This window comes from Mus musculus, chromosome 5, assembly GCF_000001635.26.
Source record: "Mus musculus strain C57BL/6J chromosome 5, GRCm38.p6 C57BL/6J".
Lineage (NCBI taxonomy): Eukaryota > Metazoa > Chordata > Mammalia > Rodentia > Muridae > Mus > Mus musculus.
Window position 1 is genome coordinate 95254124 of NC_000071.6, and position 12647 is coordinate 95266770.

The 12647-nt window shown below is 40.0% G+C and overlaps 1 protein-coding gene across 1 annotated transcript in view; it reads left to right on the top strand.

Moving 5' to 3' along the window:
* Window positions 1–12647, top strand: part of Gm6468 (predicted gene 6468) — a 40895-nt gene that overhangs the window by 11723 nt on the left and 16525 nt on the right. Inside the window, exon 3 of the mRNA NM_001378727.1 lies at window positions 9585–9875. Coding sequence (NP_001365656.1) covers window positions 9829–9875 — 47 coding nt within the window. The 5' untranslated portion in view covers window positions 9585–9828. The remainder of the gene's footprint in view (window positions 1–9584; window positions 9876–12647) is intronic.

Here is a 12647-nt window from a genome sequence, read left to right on the forward strand (position 1 = left end):
GGCCTAGAAAACACAGTAGTGGATGATCACAGTCAGCTATTGGATGGGTCACACAGCCTCCAATGGAGGAGCTAGAGAAATTACCCAAGGAGCTAAAGGGAACTGCAACCCTATAGTTGGAACAACAATATGAACTAACCAGTACCCGGGAGCTCTTGTCTTTAGCTGCATATGTATCAAAAGATGGCCTAGTCTGCAAAGAGAGGCCCATTGGACTTTCAAACTTTATATGCCCCAGTACAAGGTAACGCCAGGTCCAAAAAGGGGGAGTGGGTGGGTAGGGGATTGGGGATGTGGGTATGGGGGACCTTTGGGATAGCATTGAAAATGTAAACAAGGAAAATACCTAATTTTAAAAAAAAAAAGAGTATTGGTGTGGAAAGAACACACACACACACACACAAAAAAGAAATTGGAAATGTATAAAATGAAACTTTTCTTGACACTTATTTCCCTTGTACTTTGCCTGGGTTACGTGTACAACCCTCCTGGGTGGCTGATCAGTTATGTGCACAAAATATTTAAACAATTTGAGCAACATAGTCACACCTCCTACGAAGGAAGATTAAAAGGATCACAATTAATATCTAGTACATTCAGATTTCAAGGCACCTTGGACTCAACCGAGATGCCTAAAGGAAAGAAGACAACATAGGGCAAAGTAAACAGGATTTCCAGTCTGGCTTTGTAATCTTGATCTTTTTATCATGCTTTAATGAAGTGACTACTGGAACCTCTATATCCATCCATTAAGCCACATGTCTCTAAAGCCTTATTCCAGTGGACTCCAAAACTCTATGACACACCCATATTTTATATAAAGGTATCCCATAATATGCAGGTCTCTCCACTACATAAAGCATGTACTTTACAAAACAAATGTACTTTAATTCTTCAGTTGTAATAAAAAAAAAAGAACAAAAGAAAAAAGACTCCCTCTGCCAAGTCATTATACCCCTTTTCTGTATAGTAAACCCTCTGGAGTGAAGTTAAAATGTACACATTGATGCCAGGCCTTTCACAATCTTTGGAAGATGGATAAAGTTATCAGCTAAGGTGGGACCCATATGGACATTTAGGCTGGCCTAAGGTAAAGAGGAAGAAAAACCAAACAACAAATCTCTCTTACACTCCTTCTTTCTGTCTTCCCTTGCAACCTGTCTTCCTAGCTCAACAGTTCCCTGACCTTGTTCCTTAGGACTCACCTGAAATTTCCCCACAATTAACATGCATTTGTATTCTTAAAATAAACAATGCATAGATGGAGAGAGACTCTTCATAGGTGGAGAGCACAGGCTGCTTTTGCAGAGGAGCAAAGTTCTGTTTCAGAGCTAATAATCAGGTGTCTTTCCAATGGAACTCAGGCTTCAGGTGATAGGACCCTCTTTTCTGGCCTCTGTGAATGCCCCCTTTCACATACACAAACCCACATAATATACATGTAGCTATACACCTAGTCGAAGAAGTTCTTAAATAAAAAAGGACTCAGTTTCACAAAGTAATAAAGAAAATGGCCCAATTAATTAAAACTTGGATGGTGATCATCAACAGTTGTGTGGCTCTGTGAAGAGAGCATGTGAACTTTCAGGTGTGTCCATTGAGCTCAGCTGGAGAGCAATAGGGTAGGGTGCTTTGGGCTCCAGAGTTTGAGCTCCTAAACTATGGATGAGTAGAGGAAATTAGGAGTTTGTCAATGTACAACATTTATTTCTGAATGCATTTAATGTTTATTCTTGTTCTATTACTATGTAAGCTGGCATGACAGAAAAAGGCATCAGAACCCTGTATAGATGGTTATCAGCTACCAGGTAATTGTCTAGAATTGAACTCAGGTTGTCTGAAAGAGCAACCAAGACTCTTACTTACTGAGCCATCATCTCTCCAGGCCTATGTTTGACAAGGGAAAAAGCACTCACAGATACAGATTCACAAGGAAACAGGTATCTATGTTGCAGGAAAGCTTACCAGTTTGGCATTATATTTAATTAATTACATTTCAAATATTTGGTGACCTTGTGCGTGTTGATGGTGTGTTTGTTTGTTTGTTTGTTTTTAGATAATCACTGTGTAGATATATCAAAGTAATACCAATGTCCTAAGTCAATCCAAGAAATCTCTGGATGTGTTTTACTTTGTAAAGTGTTTTTCTATCCATTCACTGGATCTGTGAACCCCATTAAACAGGATGTAATAATACATAACAGTTATCTCCACACCCTGTAGGTTGAGACTGCAGAGGAGAAATTCTATGTCATTCTATCTACTTATGTAAATAACTAATATCAAAATCCACAAAACTTCCTCCTGACATGGAGCTAGAATCCCTTAGCACTTTCCTTCCGGTCTCTCTTGACTTCATCTTATCCCTGCTCAGGAATGGAATAAAAGCTGTGACAAATAAGCAAATAAAATTCAAAAGAATAAAAAACCTGAACAATTTTTGTAGTATAAATTTTAAGCATATACTGATAAGAGAGGAGAAAGAAACAATGTGAAGAGGGGGGAGATAAGAAACTAAAATAAATATAACCCTACCTATTTGTATCTGTAGGATTTTGTCTGACTGAACAACATTGTGTGTTTATAATTTACATATGCTAATTATCAGTTATAAGTACATACTAACTATAGCCACAAAGCTTCACAACAATCCTCACAACTTTATCTTATACCAAAATTTTTGCATATTTAATCACTATTTAGTTTAATTATAAGTAGACCATGAAAACATAGGTTGCTAATATATTTCAGGGAGAACACATTTCTATTCAGTTTGCAGTTGAAAAAGTTTAAATGTTAAACATGTCTAGTTCCCTATTTATCATTTCTGTTTATTTTCACTCATTCATTTATGCACTTTACCATTTGATCACATCCTGCCTTCCCTTTCCTCCCAGGCCTACCCTTCGACCCTTTCTCATCATTTCCTCCTCCCATTCTCCCAAGAGAAGGAAAGGTATTCACTATGCAACCCCATCAGCTACCACACCACCCTGGCAAACCAAGTTGCATCAGGAACAAATGCATCCTCTCCTACTGTGGCCAAATAAGATAGCCCCACTAGGTTCCCATAGATTCCATGGAAGGCAACAAAATTCAATGAGACAACCCCTGATCTAATTTTTAGGTGACACACATTAAGACCAAGCTTCACATCTGCTCCACATTTGTAGGGGCCCTAGGTCTGGACCATGCATGCATTTTGGTTGGTGGCTCAATCTCTATGAATGCCCAATGGGTCCAGGTGACTTGGCTCTCTAGGTCTCCTTCTGGTATACTTGACCCCATCTGGCTCCCTCAATCCTTCCTCTGACTATATCAAAAGATTCCCTGAATTCTGCCTAATATTTGGCTGTGCATGTCCATCTGTTGCCACCACTTGCTGTATGAATCCTCACATGATGTTTATGCTAGGCTTCTGTCCTGAAGTGCAACCAAGTATCATCAAGAGTGTCAGGGTTTGGCTCTCCTCTATGAGGTAGGTCTCAAATTTGTGCACTCATTGGTTGGTTATTCCTTCAATCTCAGCTCCATCTTTATCCCTGTATATCTTGTAGGCAGGGACATTTTTGGATGGAAGGTTTTGTGGGTGGGTTGGTGTCCCCCTCCTTCCACTGGAAATCCTGCCTGGCTACAGGAAGTGGCCATTTCAGTCTCCTTATCCCTAGCTCCTGGGGTCTCACCCAGGGTCACTCCCATATCCTCCCAGGAGCCTGACCCACCCCAGGTCTCTGCCTTGTCCCTGATATTCCCCCACATGGATTGCTTTTAGCTATCCTTAAAGGCTCTTTTTCACTTTCTCTTCTACTAGATTCAGTGCGTCTTGATTTATGTTGAGATCCTTAATCCACTTGGACTTGAGCTTTGTACAAGGTGCAAATGCGGGACTATTTTCATTCTTCTACAAACAAACAGCCAGTTAGACCAGCATCATTTATTGAAGATGCTTTCTTTATTCCATTGTATATTTTTGGTGTTTTTGTCAAAGACCAAATGACCATAAGTGTGAGCTTTTATTTCTGGGTCTTCAATTCTATTCCATTGTTCAACATGTCTGTCTCTCTACCAATACTGTGCAGTTTTTATCACCATTGCTTTGTAGTAAAGCTTCATGTCAGGGATGGTGATTCCCCCAGCTGCTCTTCTATTGTTAAGAATTGTTTTCACTATTCTGGGATTTTTTTCCTTTCCAGAAGAATTGGAGAATTGCTCTTTCTATGTCTTTGAAGAATTGTGTTGGGATTTTGATGGGGATTACATTGAATCTATAGATTGCCTTTGGCAGAATGGCCATTTTTACTATGTTAATTCTATCAATCCATGAGCATAGGAGCCATGAGTCCCATGATGTGTACTCTTTAGTTGGTGGTTTAGTTCCTGGGAACTCTGGGGATAATGGTTAGTTCATAATGTTGTTCCTCCTATGGTGCTGCAAAACCTGTCAGCTCCTTGGGTCCTTTCTGTAGGTCATTTATTGGGGATCCTGTGCTCAGCCAATGGTAGACTGTGAGTATCCACATCTGTATTTGTCAGACACTGGTAGAACAACTGCTCTGAGTGCAGCAGGTCCTCTAGGATAGATTGGGATATGGAGTTTTCACAGAGCAGACCAACTAGAAGTCTGCCACAGCAGCAAGTATCAGGTAGAAGGGGTGGAATGGATGGAAGAAAGGGGAGTGGTATTCGGGGGTCGGGGGTGGTTGATGGGTTCCAAGTCTACCAGGCTCCCAGCAGCAGCTCCAAGACTCTGAATGCAGTGGTTGCTCTAGGATGGACCAGGATATGGAGTCTACTCAGGAGCAGACCAACAAGAGTTTAACCCAGCAGCAAGTACCTTGCTAATTCTTTTTTTTCATTTTTCTTTTTTTTAATATTTTTGTTACATATTTTCCTCAATTACATTTCCAATGCTATCCCAAAAGTCCCCCATATCCTCCCTCCCACTTCCCTAACCACCCATTCCCATTTTTTGGCCCTGGCATTCCCCTGTACTGGGGCATATAAAGTTTCCATGTCCAATGTGGCTCTTTCCAGTGATGGCCAACTAGGCCATCCTTTGATACACATGCAGCTAGAGTCAAGAGCTCCTGGGTACTGGTTAGTTCATAATGTTGTTGTACCTACAGGGTTGCAGATCTCTTTAGCTATTTGGATACTTTCTCTAGTTCCTCCTTTGGGGGCCCTGTGCTCCATCCAATAGCTGACTGTGAGCATCCACTTATGTGTTTGCTAGGCCCCAGCCTAGTCTCACAAGAGAGAGCTATATCAGGGTCCTTGCAGCAAATGCTTGCTAGTGTATGCGATGGTGTCATCGTTTGGAGGCTAATTATGGGATGAATCCCTGGATATGGCAGTCTCTAGATGGTCTATCCTTTTGTCTCAGCTCCAAACTTTTTCTCTGTAACTCTTTCCATGGGTGATTGTTTCCATTTCTAAGAATGGGCAAAGTGACCATATTTTGGTCTTCGTTCTTCTTCAGTTTCATGTGTTTTGCAAGTTGTATCTTATTTTTAAATTTGATATTTTCTTTATATACATTTCAAATGCTACCCCAAAAGTTCCCCCCACCCTGCTCCCCTACCCACCCACTCCTGCTTTTTGACCCTGGCATTTCCCTGTACTGGGGCATATAAAGTTTGCAATACCAAGGGGCCTCTCTTCCCAGTGATGGCCGACTAGGCTATCTTCTGCTACATATGCAGCTAGAGGTATGAGTTCTGGGGGTACTGGTTAGTTCATATTGTTGTTCCCACCTATAGGGTTGCAGACCCCTTCAGCTCCTTGGGTGCTTTCTCTAGCTTCTCCATTGGTGACCCTGTGTTCGATATTATAGATGAATGTGAGCATCCACTTCTGTATTTGCCACGCAGTCATATGAGACAGCTATAACAGGGTCCCTTCAGCAAAAACTTTCTGGCATATGCAGTAGTGTCTGGGCTTGGTGGCTGACTATGGGATGGATCCCCAGGTGGGGTAGTCTCTGGATAGTCCATCCTTTCATCTTAACTCCAAACTTTGTCTCTGTAACTCCTTTCATGGGTATTTTGTTCCCTATTCTAAGGAGGAATGAATTATCCACAAATTGGTCTTCACTCTTCTTGATTTTCTTGTGTTTTGCAAATTGAATCTTGGGTGTTCTATGTTTCTAGGCTAATATCCATTTATAAGTGAGTGCATATCTAATGACTTCTTTTCATATCTAATGACTTCTTTTGTGATTGGGTTATCTCAGTAAGGATGATATCCTCCAGATACATCCATTTGTTCAAGAATTTCATAACTCCATTTTGTTAATAGCTGAGTAGTACTCAATTGGAACTTAGTGCTATGAATTTGCCTCTTAACACTGCTTTCATTGTATCCTTTAGGTTTCGGTATGTTCTGCCTTCATCTTCATTGAATTTTACAATGTCTTTAATATATTTCTTCTCTGACCCATTGAGTAATCATTGAGTAGAGGGTTGTTAGTTTCCAGGAATTTGTTGGCTTTCTGTTGTTTATACTGCTGTTGAAATCCAGTTTGATCCATTGTGGTCTGTTAAGAGACAGGTAATTATTTCAGTTTTCATGTATCTCTTAAGGTTTGCTTTGTAAGCAACTACATGGCCACTTTTGGACAAGGTTCCATGGGGTGCTGAGAAGGTATATTCTTTCTTGTTTGAGTGAAATGTTCTAAAGGTATCTGTTAAGTCCCGTTGATTCATAACTTCTGCTTGTTTCATTATTTCTGATTTTTTGCTTAGGTTCTGCCTCGATAATCTGTCTTTTGGTTAAAGCAAGGTGTTGAAGTCTCTCACTACCAATGTATGATATTGGAAGTGTGATTTAAGCATTAGTAATCTTTTACTAATATGTGTTCCCTGGCATTCATAATTGAGACATCCTTATAGTGGATTTTTATATTTTTTGAATATGAAGTGTCCTTCCATAATGTACATTGAAAGTCAAAATATATTATGATGGCTACACTGACTTGCTTCTTGGTCTTTTCGCTTAGAAAATCTTTTTCCTGCCCTTTACTTTAAGGTAATGTCTATCTTTGTTGTTGAATTCTGTTTCTTTTATGAAGCAAATTCAGGGTCTTGTTTTCACATCCATTCTGTTAGTCTGTGTCTTTGGACTGGAAAATTGAGCCCATTGATGTTGAGAGATATTGATGAGCAATAAGTGATGATTCCTGTTTTGATGTTGGTTATGAGTGTGTGTGCGTGCGTGTGCGTGTGCGTGTGCGTGTGCGTGTGTGTGTGTGTGTTTCCAGTTTGGGTTTGCTACTATGGGATTATTTCATTTGTTGTGTGGAGTTAACTTACTTGAGTGGAGTTTTCCTTCTAGTATCTCCTATGGGGCTGTATTTGGTGATGGACATGGTTTAAATTTGTTTTGTCATGGACAATCTTGTTTTCTCCATATATAGTGATGTAAAGTTTTACCTGGGTATAGTAGTCTGGGCCATCCACCTGTGGTCCCTTAGAGTCTGCACCAGGACCTTCTGGATTTTAAACTCTCTTTTGAGAAGTTGGGTGTAATTCTAGTAAGTATCCCTTTATATATTATTTGGCCTTTTCCCCTTGCAGCTTTTGATATAATTTCTGTTTGTTACATTTAGTGTCTTAATTATTATGTGGCAGGAGGATTTTTTTGGTCCAATCTATTTGGTGTTGTTTAAGCTTTTTGTATGTTTATAAGCAACTCTACCTTTAGGTTAGTAAATTTTTCTTTTATTATTTTGTTGAAAATATTTTCTGTGTCTTTGGAGCTAAGAATCTTCTTCTTCTATTTCTATTGTTCTTAGGTTTGGTCTTTTTATAGTGTTCCAAATTTCCTGGATGTTGTAAGTCAGAACCTCCTTCGATTTAACATTTTCTTTGACTTATGTATCAAATACTTCTACTCTATCTTTGACACATGAAATTTTCTTTTCTATGTCTTGTATTATGTTAAAAATGCTTGTGTCTGTGGTGTTTCTTCTCCTATCTAGGTTTGCCATCCCTAAGATTGCCTCTGTTTGTATTTTCTTCAGTGGTTTCTCTTCTATTTTCAAGTCTTGAACAGTTTTATGTGTTTCCTTCACCTGTTTGATTATATTTCTTGTGTTTCATTAAGGGATTTATTCATTTTTTTTCTTTAAAGGTGTCTATCGTCTTCATAAAATTGAATTTAAGATCATTTTGTTCTGCTTCAGCTACATTAGGATATCCAGAGCTTACTGTAGTAGAATATCTGGGATTTGGAGTTGCCATATTGCCTTGGCTGTTGTTGATTGTGTTCTTATGCTGACCTTTAGCTCTAGGGTTGTCTCTGGTGCCAGCAAGCCTCCTGAAAAGCAGGGCAGATTTGTGAGCAAGTAGGTGGACTGCAGGGTACAGGTGAAATTTGCTCTGCTGTGTGTGGCTAAGGAAACCTGGCAGGCAAGAGACCTTGGGCAGAGACTGACTAGAACATTCTAGATGCTGAGAGACCTGCAGAAATGCAGGCAGAGCCATTGACTGGAAAATGGAGCTCAGTGGACAGGGTACATCTAGGTGCCACAGTTGGATCTGACAGGCAGATGACTTGGAGGAGACTGGATTTTTTTTTCAGAGACTGTACTTTCGATGTGATAGAATTTGTAAAGGTTGTGAAGGTTTACTTATTCATGTTTTATATTTGTGATATTTATTAACCCGAGATCTTGGTGATCAACACCCGCCACCCAAAAGGGAAGGGTTATGTCTCACAAAGTGTTTTTGTGTCAAGCTTACCAGGGAAAGATGTGCTGGATAGTTTTATGTCAACTGACACATGTTAGAGTAATCTGAGAGGAAGGAACAACTGTTCAGAAAATGGCTTCATAGGTATGGGCTGTGAGCAGGTCAATGGAGAATTTTCTTAGTGCTTGATGGGGATGTCCAGCTGACTTATGGTGGTGCTATTCCTGGTCTGGTGGTCCTAAAAGAAAGCAAACTACCAAGAACAAGGCAAGAAGTTGCCATGTCCTCTGCCTCAGCTCTTGCTTCTAGGTTCCTGTCATGTTTTTCTATCCTTGCTTGCTTTGATGATGGACTACAGTGTAGAAGGGTGAGCCAAATAAACCTTTTTACCCTCAGCTTGCCTTTGGCTATGACTTTTCACCACAGCAATAGAATCCCAAAAAATGTGTGGTGTATGTGTATGGGTGTGTGGTTGTGTGTGAGTGTGCATGTGTGTTTTAAATACTCTTACCACATGGTTCTAAGTAGCCTGGAACTTATTGTGTGGAACAGGCTAGAAAGAAAAATCTCCACATCTTTGCATCCTGAGTGCTGGGATGAAAGGCATATACTGCAATGTGTGGAGTACTCTTTGTTTGTTTGGTTTTGTTTTTAAATGTTTGGGTTTATTTAGGTGTTCTCCATATGCATGGCTGATCTGGAACTACTTACCTTCTGGCACTTCACCCATCCAACTACCCTAGTCTGAGATTAGAGGCCAGAGACAGGAAGACTGAAAGAATATGTTTAGTAACTTTATCAGATTGTAAGCCTTTAGTGATACTTGTTGGACACTGATTTGTGTTTGTGTGAGTTAAAGTTTACTTGTTTGTTCTATCTTGGAATTTTTCCCAGAACCAATCAGGATGGCAGTTCATGGCCCACCCCAATTCCTGGAGCTGATAAGGAAGAAGGCACTGAAGTATGAGACCTTGGTTGTCTCTGGAGAAATTGCTCATTGATCTTCTCCCAGCAATGTTCAAGGAGGCTTTCACTGATAGATTCACTAAGGTTGTGAAGGCTATGGTGTCAGCATGGCCTTCCATCTTCTTTCCTGTGGTGCCTTGATATACAGGCTCGAGAAGGCAATATTTCAGGTATGCTGGGTGGATTATATGTCCTATTTACACATGAATTTCAACTCAGGTAAGCATGGCCAATGTAACATCAAGTGGGGGACACTGGGGTTTGGGGAAGTAATCGACTGGATCTTGCAGGATGGGAACAGAGGTAGATCAGAAGTTTCACTAGCAAGATTGCAGATGCCTTGACTGATGTTGTTCTCTGATGAGAAAATACTGTTCAGTGTACAGTGGACTAATAGTAAAGATGTAGGTACAGGGAAAGAGCCTTCCCTTGACTCTCCCACAGGTAGTAGTAGTACCAGTTAAAGAGTAACAAAATGGAGTAAACTCACAGGGCTATGGAGGCAGCTCAGAAAAAGTCATTAACAACATTAGGTTGTTAGTGGACATTCAGCACTAGGAGAAAAACCAAACACTGCCTAGACCAGATAGGAGAAAGGAGGAGCTGACTCCATGGAAAGTCATCTCTTTTCCACTGACACTTCACCTGTTACCCATAGGAGGTAGAAACTTTGAGTACCCGATATGCAGAATGAGCATCATGATGTTTGGGATACATGGACTGGAATTGCTGGTGCTAGCTGCTCAGGAGAGACCAAGATCCAGAAGTAGGTAGAAGAGCCTGAGCAGGAAGCTGTACCAAATCCTACTGTGAAGGTGATAACTGCTGACTTCTGTTTTGGAAAACTTACAAATGAGTGATGCACATACTTCTTGGATTGAGCCTAGGAAAGAAAAGTTTGCTTGCAATCCTGAAGTAAAATGTTGACATCTTCATTTTTCAAAGGCCAGCTTTGACATCCAGGGCAAACTGAGGCTGTGCATAGAGTTGGTAGCTGATCACCCAGCTGACTTTTCTCTGAAGGAGCAAAGGTTGATTCTATGGGGTTGGCAAGAAGCAATCTGTTGCCAGCAAAATACTCAGTGTGACTGGCAAGAAGTGTTGATGGATCATACATAATTTCTCTCTCTCTCTCTCTCTCTCTCTCTCTCTCTCTCTCTCACACACACACACACACACACACACCCACACACACACACACACATATAATTTACATACATATTTTCTCTCTCTCTCTTTCTCACACACACACACACACACACACACACACACACACACACACACACACGGTGGATGAAGTAAGCTTCAAAACCTTCAACTTTGTACATATACATACATACACATTTGATGGGTGGAGCAAAGCTCCAACACTCTTTTTCTTCCACAGCCTATATATCCCAGCTATATCTTCCAAACATTACAAAAATAACAGTGTACTTATAGTCTATGGTTTAAATGAAAGTTTACAATGAGTATACTAAGAGAAAATATGTTTCCCAACACCTTCACATGAGCCAATATTTTAAGTATTATGAATAAAATTATTATTCCCAAGAACCTAATTACATTTGTAACTAAGCAGCTTGAAATAGATCAGCAATGTGTAAGCAAACAAGGTAGTTTTTCTTTTTTTCTTTTTTCTTTTTTTTGTTTGTTAAATGTCAATAATAAAATAAAAAATATTTACTTATATTTTTTCTTCCAAACAACTATTTTCACTTTAATTATAAATAACTGTGGAAGCATTTGTAGCTGATAGGAAAACTGTCCACAGCATTTCCGATAATGCCATTCCTAACTTATGGGAAACAGTCTCTTGTTCTTCAGTTCAATTTACTTTGGTTCTTTAAGGGAGTAGCTTATATAAACATTGTATTAGTGTAAGATTGAAGCTTTTCTGATGGGACTGAGACAAAGGTCTCTAGTGTTCTCTCTTCACAGAGATATCATAAAAGCAATTTCATCCTCGATCTTGTCAATGTTTCTCTACTTTAAGAGTACAATTCTTTTGTACTAAGATATGATGATGATTTTTGGATGTCCTCAGTTTCTGTAGCTAAGTCTCCCTTTCCATTTCTTATTTTGTTCATTTGGATTCTTTCTCTATGGCCTTTAGTTAGTTTGGCTAGGGGTTTATCCACTTTATTGATTTTTCTCAGTCAGCTCTTGGTTTTGTTGATTCTTCATATCATGCATTTTGTTTCTTTTTTTGTTCTTGGATATTTTATTTGTTTACATTTCAAAAGTTTTTTTCCTTTCCAGGTCTCCCTTTTGGAACCCTCCTTTCCCATTCCCCCTGCCCCTGCCTCTATAAGGGTGCTTCTCCACCCACACAGAGCATGGGTGCTCTGGGTCAATATCTTAGAAATGATATGCCCTAATCCACTTTCCATACATATTTCTTTATTTTTGAGTCAGTCTGACGTAGACTAACCTAGCCTGCAGCCAATTATGAAGCTAAGGCTAGCTTGAATATTTACCCTGATGCTACCACCCCTGAATCCTGAGACAGGAACTGTGGACCACCAAACCAGCAGTGAGATCAGTTTCTGTGGAACTGCATTCTTTTTGTTTGTTTGTTTTTGTTTTTGTTTTGTTTTTCGAGACAGGGTTTCTCTGTATAGCCCTAGCTGTACTGGAACTTACTTTGTAGACCAGGCTGGCCTCAAACTCAAAAATCTGCCTGCCTCTGCCTCCCGAGTGCTGGGATTAAAGGCATGTGCCACCACGCCTGACATGGAACTGGATTCTTTTAAGGAGAAATTGGAGAGTAAAACGCACCTTTAATACTGCAAGTTACTGATTGAAATGAGAGGTCCAAATTCAAAGGCCATTGAAAACCTTGCTGGAGACTGGGCTTGATATATTGCCCTCTTGCCTTCACATGGAAAGAAGAGGGAGGAGTATCAGGAGTACACAGCTGTCTTACTGCAGAGGCAGCTCATACATGACAGCCTGTGTCAACAGCAACAAAGAGCCCAAAGAAGCTAG